Raw genomic sequence first — 16,520 nt, 5'->3', positions numbered from 1 at the left:
CACACTTTATCATCCTGTGAAGAAGAAGGTTTTTCAATAACACTTCTTCATTTCAGATCCACAAGATCTACAGCATCCAGAGGATCCACAGGTCAGGAACCAATCTGGGAACCACATCAGGGGCCGAACCAGGAGCCACACCGGGTACCAGACCAGGAACTAGACCAGGAACCAGAAGAAGGCCTGTCAGATGGTTTGTTTCTATTCTGCTGCTGATTTCTTCAATCTGGTGTGAATCAGATCCATCTCTCAGGTGTGGGAATCAAACATGAGGATTTGCAGTCAGTTCTAATCCCTCACATGTAGAACTGATCTTTCAGTTGATCCATATTTAATTTCCTGAATCAACGGAACAATGAAGTTAAAACACTGCGTTGCTTTATAATCTGCAGGAAGAACTTCTGTCCTGTCTGTGGCTTTCAAGGGAAAACAAATCTATATCCTCTTTATTAAAGTAAAAGTGTATACTATTTGATAAATCATAACAGGCTATTTACCTTTCAAAACCTTTATTAGAATACAACAATGAATCATTAATTAACAGTGAATCATGACCTGTGATTTACAGTGAGGCCATTCGAGCCTGGAGCTGCGTCACGTCAGGTCAGTTCTGCTCCAGTGATCCTCTGCTGTTTGTGCGTCTGTCAGCTGACAGTTGAACTGGTCTCTGAAGGCTTCCAGCAGGTGAGGGATGGTTTCCTCCACGCTAACGTCTCTGTGCAACTCAGCGCTCAGCGACGTCACTCCTTTACCTTCGATGCCACACGGTACGATGTGGCTGAACCACGACATGTCGGTGTCACAGTTGAGAGCCAAACCGTGAGATGTGATGTATCGACCACAGTGGATTCCTGACAATGACAAGAAAACAAGTTCACAAGCTTGATAAGGAAGCTCTGAGACTGTGTATCACGTCGTCGCCTTAACCCAAGCTTCTAAACACCTGAATGTATTTTTGTCTTTACAAATATAACTGAACTTTTTAATAATGTATAATAATATAATGTGAAGTAAACTTAGTTTCAGATCAAATGTTTCAAACATATTAACCTTTGTAGAACTACAACATGAATGTGTTAAATGAGAGTGCAGAGTTGTCTTACCGACGGCACACACTTTGTTGTCACCAACCCAAACGCCAGTGTGAGGCGACGTGGACGCTTCAACACCAAACCTGCTGCAGACGGAGATGATGGTTTTCTCCAGCTGGCAAACGTACCAGCGAACACTCTGAGAAAACACAGAAGGGATTCAAACTGTGTCCAGTCACATTTACCAATGCTAAAGGGCAGACTCAATCAGCTCCGACCTTCTTGAAGCTGCCCAGGTTCAGGACGGGGTAGCAGACCAGCTGTCCCGGGCCGTGAAATGTGATGAGACCCCCTCTGTTGGTCCGGTGGACTTCTGCCCCCAGTAGGCGGAGTTGGTCCAGCAGGGGGGCAGGGTAGGGTTTGTGGCGGATCCCAGTGGTGTAAACTGGTGGGTGCTGGCAGAGCAACAGTGCGTGAGCTGGACCGGACCGATGCCGGTTCACATAGACCTGCTGCAACCGCAGAGCCTCCTGATAGGTGACCAGGCCCAGACGGACCACCTCCACCACCGGCCTGATGCCCTTCATCCAGGAACCAGACCAGGAACCAGACCAGGAACCAGAGACTAGAACTAACACATCAGGTGAGTTAACATGCTGATCTCATACAAGATAAGACCCCAGCTGGTTTCTATGGAGGTAGTATAAGCAGTGCTGATAGATCATCATAACTTTACTTGTTAAATCGTGCAGATAATCAATTACATCATAATTATTCAATTATATTGTTGATAAACTGATATTTTACAAATCAATAATTCCGAGAAATGATCCAATTAATAAATAATGAATAAAATCGATAATATATTTTAATTAAAATGTGTTGGAATATAACCGGACAGAAAATGAACATGTATAAAGTATAAAATAATAAAAAAGACATGAAACTGCAGCAGTTGAACCAGTTGAAATCTGTATAGACTGAAGTTTTTACCTGAATCCTCACTGACCCTGCGCCGCCATCTTTCTTCTTCTTCTTCTGTCAGATCAGTATGTACTTCCGGTATGTACCTCTAGAAAAAAGTTTTTCATAATAAAACTTGTCAGGGTTCATTTGTTTTAGTCTTCTCACACTGTTGCCCAATACTCTCTTTCGTGTGTTTTTTTTAATAACAATAATCATTCATAATTAGAAATGTATAACGGTTATAATGCACTGAGAAGTAGCTCATGATGTGAAATCAAGTGACGCATTTATTTTGATGTTACTTTGAACAATACAATATTAATGTTTGTTTCCGCCGGATGTTTGTCACTTGTTTAACAGACCTTTCATTATGTCCTATTATCATATCGTTTTCATACAATAAATCAAATTAATCATATACACTGGTTTTATTTTGAAGCTCCACCAGAGCAGGCTCGCGCCATGTTGTGCCGGGGTTGGCGGGCTGCTCACTTCCGGTGGCGGCCGGGCGGGGTTTGTTGTGAGCGGACCTGATAGAGGACACTTAGCAGGAACATGGCGGCCGCTCGGTCCGCTGAACGGCCCGGGACCGCGGCCAGCGCCGCCGCCGGCAGGTCCCGGTCCGGAGCTGCGAGCGGCCCCGGGTCGAGTCCACCGGAGGACGAGGGGACGAAGTGCGCGGCGTGTCCGGAGGGTACGTCCGGGGGCAGGCCGCCCTGCGGACACCCGGCCTGTCCGCCCTGCCGGGCCCGGAGACAGCCAGCCGCCGAGGAGCGGCTCCGGAGGAGGAGTGACCCCGAGAAGAGCAGCAGCAGGACGGGCAGAAGAGGTCGGTGTTCACCGGGTAGAGGGAGGCGGACATCCCGCTGAGTCAGCTCCGTGTTTGAATCTGAGCCGCAGACCAGAACACCAACATGGAGGAGTTTCACTAGGAAACTTTGTTTACACCAGACCGAGGCCGCGACAGTCCCGACCCAAGGGTTCCGACCCACGGGTTCCGAGGAGTCTGTTTACACTGCATTTAATCTGGAGATTTGATCCAATTATTTAATTTGATTTAAAGTGTCTATATGATCTAATGAGAAGATTTGATCTGATTTGATCTGATTGGTTGATTGGATCAGTTGGTGATGAATCAGTCACACTGATGAGAACTTGTGCAGCTGAAGCAGGAGCTGATGTATCTGATGTGTTTCTGGATGTTCTTCTTTGTAAGAAGGACCCGGAGTTATTTAGTTCAGTTTGAATGAATTATTCACTTTTACATTTTTTATCCTTTAATGATCTTGAGTCTTTTTCATGAGCTTAAGTTTCTGTGGAGAGTCTCTGCTTCCTAAGCCTTCCACAAATATTCACTCTGAAAGGATCTTAGCATGTATTATATAAATAAAATAATATTACAGCTGATTACTCAAATGAAGATTTAGTTTTATGAGAATTAGAAATCACAATTGCATTTTGTTAAGAAATGACATCCTGCTTTAGTTTACTAAATAATCATAGATGCTCGCATCCGTTTCAAAACAATAGTACTTGGTACCGTGCTTGTGACGGATCGGGTCCAGGCCACATCCAGGACCTTGTCCAACCTTACAGCCCTTCCACTCTGCTCTGCACCAACCAATCAGCTGCTCCCTCACTGCGATGGACAGCTGTCACTCAACAACACCCCCCCTGTTTCTTGTCCCGGCTCCTAAACTGTGAAACCAGCTCCACATGGACATCAGGACAGGAAGTCCTCACATCGTCCTCCAGACTGGAGACACATCTCTTCAGACCACACCTGGGTCAAGAAGACTATGTTTAATAACCATCGTCAACTCTGGTGTTTATGTTAAAAAATAAATCATAAAATTAAGTTAAGATGCACTTATATGTAGCACTTTGTAGTTTGGCTTCCTGAAGTTAATTGCTCTCCTTGATATTGTTGTTCTGGGTTTGTTCCTCGTGGTTGATGCTACGATACAATATCAGTGTTTGTTTCTGTTTTGATAAAAGATCAGCTAAAAGTAATGTGATGTGTCATTCTTATGGTGCTGGTGTTATTATAACATGATTTGTGTGTTTGTGTTATACTTATATATGTATGTGTGTGTGTCTTTGCAGAGTTCTTTGTGTGTCCTGCGCTCTTCGCTAAGTCAGCTGACGTTTCATCAGGAGCCAGCGGGAAACACAAGGTGAGCGAGGACGAACGGAGTCAGGGTTCATGACCTCTGACCTGACTCACCTCTTCCGATTGGTTTGTGTGCTTTGTGTTGTGTTTCCTGATAAATTCCTGATCCCATTGATCGAAGAAGAACAGCAGAGCTCGTGGTCAGTTGTGTGTTGAACTCTGACCTTGACGTTGATTAGCTGCAGCAGATTCTCTGTGAGACTCCAACTGTTGTCGCATGTTGTGTTTCAGTTGCTGTTGTGTGACGACAGAGAAGAGTTTAGGAGACGTAAAGACGACTCAGTGCGACGTGACGGCATTGTGAGTCTGACTCTTGTCTTTAACATGTTCAGTTCAGGAGTGACAATTAAACATGAAGGGTTTGTCTTCTTAGGGAGTTCTTTCAGATTCTGAGAACGAGGAGCCCATCAGGAAGATCAGGAACGTCTCTGCCTTCGTCCGGAGAACCAAAGCCTCGTTAGTTGTCGCTGGGTGAGCAGAACCATAGAATCATGAGGAGTCGTGCAGCTTAAACACCCGACTGTAACCAACTGTGGTTTTGATGCCCTGACATGTATTTGTTCCTCAGTGGTGCTCAGAGGAGTCGAAGCTGCACCGACCCGGTGGAGGTAGGAGGACGGAAACTGAAGGTCACCGCTCAGCCGGCCATGATGGACCAGGTACAAGCCCTGATCTGAGAGCAGCTGTTTAGGAGTTGTGTTCTCAGCTCACGGTCATCTTCTTTTGTCCCTCAGGTGTTTTACAGCGACTGTGATCAAATCTCCAGATATTTACACTGCACAGATTAGTTGATTAGCTGAAGTTCCATCTGACACGAAAACATGATAATGCTTTTAATGAGTGAGGGTCAAGGTCACAGTTCAGGTGTTTGAGTGAGTCCTGTGTCATATTAACTCTCCTGTTACCAGTGGTGTTTAAAGTACTTGAAAGCCAATACTTTAGTAAAAGTCAGCCGTAAGAAAATGACATGAGTCAAAGTCGCTCATATAAAATGTTCTTAAGTATCAAAAGTAAATTACCCAAAAGACCGTACACACACAACAACTCAAAATTGTTCTCGTCAGGATTTAACAATAATATTTTATTTTACAAATTTGGAACCCCAGATGCTGAGGTTCAAGTAGTAATGGACCAGTACATCTGAGCTTCTAGGGACAACAAAGAATCAACACAACGGAATAGTGCCTCTTGTTTCTAAAACACTAATAGACCACAGTACAACCAGTGAAACATTAAACATGGACCTTCACTTTCTAATCAGAAGCAGGAATGAAACACAATGTCCCTTATGATAACTCAGCAAAGGGAAACAAGATCTAGGCACACAAAATAGGATAGTGTTCCTCTTTTGTTAACAACCTGCACAGTGCTAGTACAGAGAAGAAACAATCACTGGACACAATCTCATTTTGCTGCCAAATTTCCGACCGAATAATAAAGACTGAACTGAGCTCCTGCTTGATCACCTGGATCATTCTAAAGAGGATAAATGGATGAGGAATGTGCTCGCGTTGATCAAAGGCAAATGTATGCTTCTCCGTTTTGATGGACACGGACAGAGAGGACCGCCTTCTCCAACGTGGAACGCCCTCTCCGGGCCTCTCCGTGGCTCCTCGGAGAGCTTTTCGTGCAGCTCTCATTTTTCTAACTACACGTCGGCGTGGTGGACGCCAACGGATAGCCCTTGGCTGTGATTGGTCCGCTAACGCCAGCATTTCTGGACGACATCATTTCCGGACCTCAAACTTCCTGTTCCATTCCCTACATCACAATAAACCTAAATCACAACTACGACTCTATGATTAATGTGACAAGTGTGTTAAGCCAGCGGCGTTGTCCGGCTGACGGTGGCTGGTTAGAGCACTTACGGCACGTGTGTACGGTCACATACGGTTATAACGAACTTTCATAACGGGGCTAGCGGGCTAACCACCATGCTAACTGCGGTGGGAACAGCGCAAAATGACACCGTCAGGTTGGAAGCAAACACTTGGTAGTAGTTAGTATCGGGTTTCTGTGCTGACTGTGTGTGGAAGCTGGGGGGGGGGAGCTAGCTGCCTCCATGTAGCTTCAAGCTGTTGCAGCTGTTGAATTAGCAACGCAGTTTGGAAACAAGACCGGGGAACCGCTGCGTTAAGACACGATAACATAAGCATTGTGACCCGCTGGGTGTCACTTTATTCGCGTCATCAACATCCTTTTTCTGTTAGCTGCCATCGTTCACTGTGTGTGAGGAGCAGGGAGGACGTAAATAAACCAGCGTGGACTTCTTCTATATACCTCATGAGGTAGGCTTCTCTAAGCTCGACTTCAGTTGCGCCATCTACTGTTCTGGCGATGAATTGTTTTCACAACAAAAAGGCTCGTAGAACTATAAATCAAAAAGGGTCCGTCCGTCCGTCACTCCGTAACGGACTCGGAGAAGCATACTGAGGCCTTAAGTCCCTGACCTTTGTACACCCATGGCTACTCTCCATTGGATGGTGTAGTGAGGTCCTCGGATCGGCCCTGCCAGAGTCTACTTAATTACAGTAGCAAAGAATTTGTACTTTGTTACTTCCCACCACTGCCTGTAACTGTCTCTTGTTGTTGTCAGGTCGGGATCACTCACAGCTACACGGCAGGAATCCTTCTCTCCTCTGAGAATAGTCGCTCCGTCTCGGCTCCGATCGCTGCTCCTGACCGGAGGCTCACCTGGCGAGCTGTGATCACATCATCATCCTCCACTCCTCTGGTCCTCCCTCTGCCTCAGCCCGAGCGCTCCATCAGCCCTGAGAGCAACGACAGCATCTCAGAAGAGCTCAACCACTTCAAGCCCATCGTCTGCTCGCCGTGCACGCCGCCCAAACGTCTCCCAGACGGCCGTCTGTTGGAACCAACCATTGTTAAGTCCACGCCTCGGAATCTGACCCACGGCCTGCAGAAATCCACCAGCTACGAGGCCAGTCCTGCTGTGCTTCAGAAGTGGAGACAGATCGAGCTTGATCGGCAGAATCTCAAAGTGAACTCCAAGGCCACGCTGACTAGCCCAATCACAGAGCGCCACGGCAAGACCAACGGCGGCGAGGAGGCCGCAAAGACTCGTGTGTCTTCTGCAGGAGACGGGCTGACATCCACCAACAAGAGGAGGCTGCTCTTCGATCCTCCAGCCGGGGACACGGACACTTTCCAGAAACAGTCTGTGATGATCCGGGTCCCTGCTATCCGCTACAGCAGCGATGCAACTTTCAGAGGTTGTTCAGACCATGAAACGACAGTCGCAGTTCCTGAATCCTGCAGCGCGGGGGTGGTGTTTAGTCGAAAACAATCATTCTCCCCGTATTCTGAGAACTCTGGTTTCCAGTCGTGTAAATTAGTGCCAAAGGACAGGCAGAGTCCCAGGAAAGAGTCTGACAGCACCATCCACAACCAGTCTACCTCAAGGAGGGGCAAGAAGAGGAAGCAGAAGACGAAGCACCTGGACTCAGAGCGCGATGCTGACATGAAGAGGAGCCGGCCCGGCAGCCAGGACGCCTTCGACGAGCGGTACATCTGTCAGATCCAGCAGGAGCGGCAAGACCGGGTCCTCGCCCTAAAGCTGCAGAGACAGTTTGACCTGGAGAACCAGACCGTCAACCGCAGGAGGAGCCCCGACACGTACTTCCTGCGATCATGGATGTCCAATCAGAACCGCAGGAGGCGTGGTCTGAGGAGATCCCGACGAATCAACAAAAAGTACTAAAAAGGATTTGTCTGCTGACTCAGCACAATGTCAGACAGGAAGTGGTTCAAATATGCAAAGTGATGAGAGGTTTGATGAGTATGAATGTTTTTCAATCGTCGTCTCAGCGACAAGTTTAATGTCCTGAACATGTTTTATTTTCTTTTCACCAGCAAATCACCAAAAAGCGAATCAGTGAGACGGAGAAAATAATCCACTGCGATAGAAACACATGGTCGTGACAACCCAGCTCAGATCACTGATTCATTTTACATTAAACTGATGCTGCAGCAATAATTGATGGTAGCTGATCAATAAACTGTTTATCATTTGTCTTCACTGTTCCATCAAACAGACGCCGCTTAAAGACAGAACCATTTTCACTGTTGATTCACCTGCACGTTATATTTCATCAACTTCATGGAAACATCGCAGATGGTTTGAAACGATGTGGGTCGTCTGCTGAGCCGATGTGTAACAGCAACACAACTTGGGCATCCTGTGTCCAAGATCTGCTATAGACACATGGAACTGTAGGGGGCAGTGTAGTTTACGATCCGAGTATTGTGTTTCCTCTATTAGTATAATCATGTAACATGTAATACACAGTGTGCAAACATGCTGTGTATTACATGTTACGAGGCTCTTCATTATGCAGACTCTGCTCTCCGATGTTTTCTAATCATCACACTTCGAACCGATCTTTATTAAAACCTGCTGAATTCATATTTATGTTCTTGGAGAGACGGGGCGTCACTTCTTGCCACAAAGAAGTTAAAGCATTGTGTTACGTTGTTGTCTGGGGGAAGAACTTCCATCTGTGGGAGTGTGTGTGTATTTGTCTCTGTCGCTCTTCAAACAAACTGACAATCACATTTATTAAGTTATTAATCGATAGTGCACGATCATGAATCTGGATCATTCCGGTCACTCACCCTGATGTCCTGACTGTGCGTCTCATGTTGTGTGTAGCGGGTGAACTTTGTGCTCACAAAATGTTGGACATATTTTCAATGCATTTAAAGGTGTGTCATACACTCGACGTGTCAAACAAAGATAAACTTCAGTCTCGTTCTGGTCCTGATGACCTCTGATCAGTGCTGGTGGTGACTGTTGATGTGTGAAGTGCGGCAGGCCAGCAGGGACGGCTCGGAACAAAGTGGAAACCCGACAGTTCGTGAATGCATCTATTGTTTTAACTAAATTCACCAACACGAGCAAAAGTAAGTCAACTAGAGTTCGCAAATGTCGGTTTTGATCATTTTCCGTGGTTGCCAAATGGTTACAGTAGTCCAGACCAAACCTGGTCAGATGAGGAGGCGGAGTTTCACCTCATTGCTCTGCAGGAGAGAAAGTCGTGTGACAGGACGAGCAAGCCTCATTGGTAGAAGTGATGAAATAATTCAGCTAGTTGAGATACAAGTGAAAAAATCTGAGTTTGTGATGAATTCATCAGTCATCAGCTGATTCCAAAATGTAAAACCAAACCAAGTGTAATAAGTTGCTTTACTGTGTAATGTGATCACATGACTTCCTCTCAGCTGCCTCCTGTTTCTGACTGACATGAATCTCTGATGATTGACAGTCTGTGTTGCTGATGGAGCTGAAGGGCTTTTCTCCCCTGATGATACTAATATGCACATTTTCTAAAGTGGGTGTGAAGCTTTGACGGTTGAGTTGATGCAGTGGTTTCATGCTGAGTGCCAAATCCCCACAGACGGATGGACCATGTTTCTATCGTGATTCACAAGTTTTATATGATGGCGAGGAGGAGACCAAGAAAAACTAAATGACCTGAAACCACCGTGTGTCCTGTCCTTCTTTCATCTCAATCTATATGGACACATGTTTATCATCTACACTAACAGTCTGACAGTGTTGCAGAAACGTGGGTAGAAATGAATAAGTAATAATAAGTAATGTGTCCACTTCCTCCAGAAATTAAGCCAATATTGTATCTGATACAAACGCGGCCATCTTGTGCTATTAAAGCCAAATTAAAGGTCCCTCCTATAACCTAGCTTGACCAATCCTGAGTCAGTGTCAGCTGTCAATCAGGACGTCTCAGCCTGTCTTTATATCATCAGATAACTGATTCAATCCAACTGATCAGAAACTTGAACAAACAGAGAGAACAACCGAAACCACAGAAACATCTTTACAAACATTTAACGTCTACTTAAATGTTTTGGTTTGGTCCATGTCCATCTATGGAAGCCCATTTCCACCACTGTGATGAAGAAAATAAAAATCCTGTATCTCTTTATTATGACTTAGTATCTATAGATTCTCTACTAATGAGAAACTAAGTCACGCTAATGAGGACTTTGATTTTCTTCATCCCAGTGGGCTTCATCAGCTCACATGGAGGAGGTTTCATTTGATATGTATTCATATATCAGACTGATTTACTCTGTTTCTGTGATGACGGTTTGTTTTGATCAGTGATTGTTGATGTTTGGCTTTTTTCATTCACTTCCTGTTTCAAACGTTTCTTGCGCACGCGCACGCTGCTCGTCCACGCGGAAGCTGGAAACGTCAGTCGTAGCCGAAGCACCGCGGAGCCAATCAGAAGCGTCCAGGTCAGAGGAGGAGAAGATGGCGGCTGCAGCATCGAGGAGCGGGAGGAACGGGTTGCTGGAGAAGGTACAGAACACACACGCTGTCCTCCGGTTGATTCAGGTCAAAGGGTCGAATCCGTGTCTGAAGTCAAAGGTCACAGTGTCTCCGCTAAGACGCCAGCTTTGAGCAGCTCTGCTGAGAGCCTGCCGTTAGCATGCTAATGCTAACAGGCTGCAGTATGTAGACGTGAGGATGATGTTTAAACTGTTAAAAGATCATTTCATCTTTTACTTAACTCAACTATGACGTATTGGAGCCGCAGAGTCACATGGGACGTCACTGTGAAACAAGCAGGAACATCGCACACGTTTGTTTGAACCAAATAGCTGTAATACGTGACGGCACTTCCGGTGTCTGACGAGCCCCATCCCTCAGTGAACAGGAAGTAACGGACACGCCAGCTGTACGTCACGCCGCCTTTCGCTACAGCTCGGAATGACGTCACACCCAAATAATTCGAGTTGAGAAGCTCAGGAACAATGTTTACGTTAGCTAGCTAGCCACTGTTAGCAAAACCAGTTCATAATAACGCATAACGTGGTAACATGTACACAGACAGGTCTATGTGCAACACACTTATTAACAGAAGTGCTCATAAACAGTAAAAACTACGGTTGATGCATCTTGGATCTGAAGTCGTCCTTTGCTCTGCAGATCCCAGGATTCAGAGACTCAATCCAACTGTCGCAAACTGTTGATTAATGTTCAGTTTAATATTCAAAACTGTCGATAGATATTCTTTTAAAAGAACAGGTCCAGAGTGATGTAACTTGTTTGAGTCGTTAACGTTTCACAGAGTATATAATATACAATAATTATAGTTATTGACAGAATGAAAACTCTTTTTTTCCCTCGGTTAAATTATATGTTTGTCTTTATTTGAGGCAATTTCATAAGAGATTCTGATCAAGTTTAAACTAATTGGTTGATTTTTTTCCAGTGGAGGATTGATGAGAAACCGGTAAAGATCGATAAATGGGACGGAGCAGCGGTGAAGAATTCTCTGGACGACGCTGCCAAGAAGGTTTGAATTCCATTCAGTAAAGTTCATCATCCTGCTCAGTGTCCGATGGATGATAGATAGATAGATAGATTGATAGATAGATAGATAGATAGATAGATAGATAGATAGATAGATAGATAGATAGATAGATTGATAGATTGATAGATAGATAGATAGATAGATAGATAGATAGGATTTGAATACAATAAAATATATTGAGGTAGAAAGAATAAAAAACACAAACACAAGATAAATAGGTAGATAAGGTGCAGTGGCAAGATGATGGTAATAGTACTGATGATATGATGGTAATGTTATTGTTAGACAGTATATAAAAATAGTATATAACATAATATATATTAATATATGATAGTAATTATACCAATATAGTAGCAATATATAGTAGTAATGGCAGCAACAGTATATATAATAATAATAGTAAATATAATAATAATAACATGTATAAATATGTGTATATAGACTTATATATATACAAAGACTATGATATGATATGATATATAGTAGAGGTATAAATATACGTATTTGACTATACAATAGATAATATAATATACTGTGTAAGAATATGTAAGTAAGTGTTCCAGTATATGGAGCGGAGTGTTGTACAGGGTACACAGTGAAGGAGACAGGTGTGTGTAGGTCAGTTGTGTGATGGTGGCTCTGACAGAGGTAGAGGAGTTGTTCAGTGTTATTGCGGTTGGGAGGAACGACTTCCTGTATCGTTCCTTAGAGCAGCGGGTTGAATGAGTCTGTGGCTGAAGCTGCTCCTTAGCTTGTCCAGTGTTCTGTGGAGGGGGGGGAGAGGGAGTGTCCATGATTGCCAGCAGGTTTGCCAGCATCCTGTCCTCCACCACCTCCTCCAGGGTGACCAGCTTAGAGCCAACCACAGACTCTGCCTTCCTGACGAGTTTTTTCAGTTTGTTGGCGTCCTTAGCCTTGATGCCCGCACCCCAGGACACCACAGCAAAGAAGATGGTGCTCGCCACAACAGACTCATAAAACATCTGCAGCATCTTGTTGCAGATGTTGAAGGACCTGAGCCTCCTCAGGAAGTAAAGCCGGGTCAGGCCCTTCTTGTAGACGGCCTCTGTGTTGGTGGACCAGTCCAGTTTATTGTCCAGTGTGACACCCAGGTACTTGTATGCAGGGACCACCTCCACAGCCGTCCCACCGATGCAGACAGGAGAGGGAAGGGGCTTGTTCCTCCTGAAGTCCACAGGATGATGTCACATCCTGTGAACATGAAGTGATGAAAAGAAGATGTAGATTGAAGATGACACTTTAAATTAGTGAAAGGTTGATAACATCATCTTGTGATATGACCTTTGTTTGTCCTCCTGCTCTGCGCCCCCTGCAGGTGTTGTTGGAGAAGTTCGGTTACGTGGAGAACTTCCAGCTGGTGGATGGGCGTCTGATGATCTGCACCGTTTCCTGTTTGTTTGCCATGTTGGCGCTGGTGTGGGATTATTTACACCCGTTCCCTCAGTCCAGACCCGTGTTAGCCTGCTGCGTCATCTCATATCCTTTAACCATAGAATGTGTGTGTGTGTGGGGGGGGCTGAGGTTGTGTTGTTTCGTTCTTTAACTCGTCTTCATCACGTACTTCATCATGATGGCCGTCCTTACTGTCTACACGTCGTATAAAGAGAAGAACATTTTCCTGGTGGCTCTGAACAGAGATCCAACTGGAATGGATCCAGATCACATGTGGCAGCTCTCCTCCTCCCTCAAACGGTCAGTGATCAGCTCCACTGAGCAGGCCTGAGATCAGCTTTTTCCTCAACAAAAACGCTTTGATCAAGTTGGAGTAAAAAGATTTTTTACACATGAAATGAAGTAATCGGATTACTCTGACTGACAGTAACAACACTCTGTGTGAAGAGACGTGAACTCTGACCTCATGTGTTTCAGGTTTGATGACCAGTACACGCTCAGAGTTTCCTTCACAGACGGGAAGTCGAAGAACTCGAGGGAGACGGAGTTCACCAGGTCGGTGTCTGCGTTCTTCGACATCAATGGAACGCTGGTGATGGACCAGTTTGAAAAGTCTGTTTCCCAACTGCACGACACGCTCGCCATGGACAAGAAAACAAAATGAATCCGCACTTCGTTGGAAGCTGTGAGAGGCTCCTCAGTTAATTGGTTCTCATCTCGTTAAAATCTGCTCAAAGAGTCTGTGATGCCACATGTTCGTAACCCTAGTAACCGTGTGTGTCATGGTAAAAACATTTTAAAAACATTTTTCTTCAGAAATCACGTCTCCTTGTTTCGTGTCTAAAGCTGCGAGTTGTTCAGCTTCTTGTTCTGATTCGTCTGAATTGATACTTTTGCTTTGAAAGTTTGATGCAGCTTCCTGTGTCTGTGCAGGTTCATTTGTTTAGTTTCTTCAGATATTTAGTGAAAACAAATAAAGTTCCTGAAACATTGTCGAGTCGCAGGTTTTTCTCATCGTCATTGAAGAAAAGCGCCACTTTACCATCCTGTCAAATTTATGACATCTTTGAATGAGTCTGATCTCATTGCTGATGACGTGACATCACCCCGTCAGGTCGTCACGTGACTTCAGCAGGATGAAGATGAAGAAGGATGAAGAATTGCTCTGTAACTCTTGAGATACAGATACACTTTATTATTCCCACACACATGCACACACATACGACATGCAAGGGGGGGAATTTGTTTATGCAATGACCCATCTGGTGTACACAGGAGGACACACAGAGCAGTGGGCAGCCATGCACGGCGCCCCGGGGAGCTGGTGTAAGGGGAGTAAGGTGCCTTGCTCAGTGGCACTTAGACAGTGGGGTAGGCACTTTGACAGTGTGGAACAGATCCAGGTGCTGTCCGTCCAGGTATGTTTTTCTTGTTGTCACTCCGTGGATTCGAACCAGAGACCACCGTCGGATAGTTCCACTTTCTGCCACTAGTCCTCGTCTCTCCCAGCTGCAGCAGCAGCTCATTGGATCAAATGTGTAAAAGCTGTCGTCAGGTTATTGACATGACGTGTTCCCTCGGCACCGGTGGGCGGAGCCGATCAGTGAACAACGAGCCGCCATCCCGCCTTCTCTTCCTCCTCCCTCCCCTGTTTCTTCTCCTCCTCCCTCCACACCTTCTCCTCTTCCTCCTCCCTCCCCTCCTTCTTCTCCTCCTCCCTCCACGCCTTCTTCTCCCCTCCTCCCTCCACGCCTTCTCCTCTTCCTCCTCCCTCCCCTCCTTCTTCTCCCCTCCTCCCTCCACGCCTTCTCCTCTTACTACTTCTCTTTCTCCCTCCCCTCCTTCTTCTCCTCCTCCCTCACTGCCTTCTCCTCCTCCTTCTCTTCCTCCTCCCTCCCCTCCTTCTTCTCCTCAACCCTCACTGCCTTCTCCTCCTCCTTCTCTTCCTCCTCCTCCCTCCCCTCCTCCGTCCCCTCCTTCTTCCTCCTCCCCTCCTTCTCGGACGTGTTGATGCCTTACAACAGGAAGTGACTGACTTACCAAACTTTTATTCCGAATGTTTTGTGTTTGTGGAAACTTTTTGTCACGACAGTAAAGATGATAAAAGAGAATCCAGTGTTTTGTTGTTGTTCTGCAGCTCAGCCACAAGGGGGAGCTGTTGAGAGAGTGAAGTGAAGGTTCAGTCTGAAATGAAAGAGAAGAAGAAACAATAACAATATGTTGAATAATCAGTGAAACAGAGAAAAGTAAATATAGTTTGGCTGCAGCTTTAAATGGAAAAATCGAACTGACTCACGGGAACGTGAAGAAGACGTTAGAACCTGACAAGTTCAAAACACATGTTTTATACAGAAGAAGCTTCAGGCTTCAGAAAGTAACATCAAAACTTACAACTGTGTTTTCTTATTGTATAAAGGACTGTCTCACTTCAGGCTCTAAAGGACAGAGTCCAGGTCTTCACTTCAGGTTCTAAAGGACAGAGTCCAGTTCCTCCCTTCAGGTTCTAAAGGACACAGTCCAAGTCTTCACTTCAGGTTCTAAAGGACAGAGTCCAGGTCTTCACTTCAGTTTTCTAAAGGACAGAGTCCAGTGTCTCACTTCAGGTTCTAAAGGACAGAGTCCAGTTCCTCCCTTCAGGTTCTAAAGGACACAGTCCAAGTCTTCACTTCAGGTTCTAAAGGACACAGTCCAAGTCTTCACTTCAGTTTTCTAAAGGACAGAGTCCAGTGTCTCACTTCAGGCTCTAAAGGACAGAGTCCAGGTAGTCATTTCAGTTTTCTAAAAGACAGAGTCCAGTTCCTCACTTCAGGTTCTAAAGGACAGAGTCCATGTCTTCACTTCAGGTTCTAAAGGACAGAGTCCAAGTCTTCACTTCAGGTTCTAAAGGACACAGTCCAGGTCTTCACTTCAGATTCAAAAGGACACAGTCCAGGTCTTTACTTCAGGTTCTAAAGGACAGAGTCCATGTCTTCACTTCAGGTTCTAAAGGACACAGTCCAGGTCTTCACTTCAGGTTCTAAAGGACACAGTCCAAGTCTTCACTTCAGGTTCTAAAGGACAGAGTCCAGTTCCTGACTTCAGGTTCTAAAGGACAGAGTCCAAGTCTTCACTTTAGGTTCTAAAGGACAGAGTCCAGTTCCTCACTTTAGGTTCTAAAGGACAGAGTCCAGGTCTTCACTTCAGGTTCTAAAGGACAGAGTCCATGTCTTCACTTCAGGTTCTAAAAGACAGAGTCCAGTGTCTCACTTCAGGTTCTAAAGGACAGAGTCCATGTCTTCACTTCAGGTTCTAAAGGACACAGTCCAGGTCTTCACTTCAGGTTCTAAAGGACAGAGTCCATGTCTTCACTTCAGGTTCTAAAGGACAGAGTCCAGTGTCTCACTTCAGGTTCTAAAGGACAGAGTCCATGTCTTCACTTCAGGTTCTAAAGGACAGAGTCCAGTGTCTCACTTCAGGTTCTAAAGGACAGAGTCCAGGTCTTCACTTCAGGTTCTAAAGGACACAGTCCAGGTCTTCACTTCAGGTTCTAAAGGACACAGTCCAGGTCTTCACTTCAGGTTCTAAAGGACCCAG

The 16,520-nt window shown here is 45.4% G+C and overlaps 4 protein-coding genes across 6 annotated transcripts in view; 2 read left to right on the top strand and 2 right to left on the bottom strand.

The window, feature by feature from the left end:
- The window catches only part of pgm2l1 (phosphoglucomutase 2-like 1), a 9,153-nt gene extending 9,021 nt beyond the window's left edge, over nucleotides 1-132 (bottom strand). The window contains exon 1 of the mRNA XM_062385815.1: nucleotides 1-132. This exon is cut by the window's left edge and continues 391 nt beyond it. The gene's annotated coding sequence lies outside the window, so the exon portion shown is untranslated.
- Nucleotides 133-492: 360 nt separating this feature from the next.
- lipt2 (lipoyl(octanoyl) transferase 2) lies at nucleotides 493-2,066 on the bottom strand. Its single transcript, XM_062385842.1, has 4 exons — nucleotides 2,025-2,066; nucleotides 1,310-1,662; nucleotides 1,104-1,230; nucleotides 493-851 (listed from the first exon to the last, which is right to left on the bottom strand). The coding sequence occupies exons 2-4, from the start codon at nucleotides 1,616-1,618 to the stop codon at nucleotides 595-597; spliced, it is 693 nt and encodes a 230-aa protein (XP_062241826.1). The 5' UTR covers nucleotides 1,619-1,662; nucleotides 2,025-2,066; the 3' UTR covers nucleotides 493-594.
- Nucleotides 2,067-2,509: 443 nt separating this feature from the next.
- Nucleotides 2,510-9,673, top strand: rnf169 (ring finger protein 169). 3 transcript variants are annotated; one of them, XM_062385820.1, is made up of 6 exons: nucleotides 2,511-2,826; nucleotides 4,104-4,174; nucleotides 4,402-4,470; nucleotides 4,544-4,641; nucleotides 4,739-4,829; nucleotides 6,767-9,673. In XM_062385820.1, exons 1-6 carry the CDS (start codon nucleotides 2,553-2,555, stop codon nucleotides 7,889-7,891), a joined length of 1,728 nt encoding a protein of 575 aa, XP_062241804.1. In that variant the 5' UTR covers nucleotides 2,511-2,552; the 3' UTR covers nucleotides 7,892-9,673. The 3 variants fall into 3 exon arrangements, with proteins under 3 accessions (XP_062241805.1, XP_062241804.1, XP_062241806.1); XM_062385822.1 differs by lacking the exon at nucleotides 2,511-2,826 and adding an exon at nucleotides 3,090-3,822; XM_062385821.1 differs by lacking the exon at nucleotides 4,402-4,470 and having other exon boundaries at nucleotides 2,510-2,826.
- Nucleotides 9,674-10,362: 689 nt separating this feature from the next.
- On the top strand, nucleotides 10,363-13,939 carry spcs2 (signal peptidase complex subunit 2). The gene is made up of 5 exons (XM_062385839.1): nucleotides 10,363-10,516; nucleotides 11,433-11,516; nucleotides 12,871-13,031; nucleotides 13,113-13,247; nucleotides 13,425-13,939. Exons 1-5 carry the CDS (start codon nucleotides 10,469-10,471, stop codon nucleotides 13,609-13,611), a joined length of 615 nt encoding a protein of 204 aa, XP_062241823.1. The 5' UTR covers nucleotides 10,363-10,468; the 3' UTR covers nucleotides 13,612-13,939.
- Nucleotides 13,940-16,520: the final 2,581 nt, after the last annotated feature.

This window comes from Platichthys flesus, chromosome 4 (genome assembly GCF_949316205.1).
Source record: "Platichthys flesus chromosome 4, fPlaFle2.1, whole genome shotgun sequence".
NCBI lineage: Eukaryota > Metazoa > Chordata > Actinopteri > Pleuronectiformes > Pleuronectidae > Platichthys > Platichthys flesus.
The sequence above is the reverse complement of the archived record's forward strand: the minus strand, read 5'-3'. Positions and strand labels throughout refer to the sequence as shown.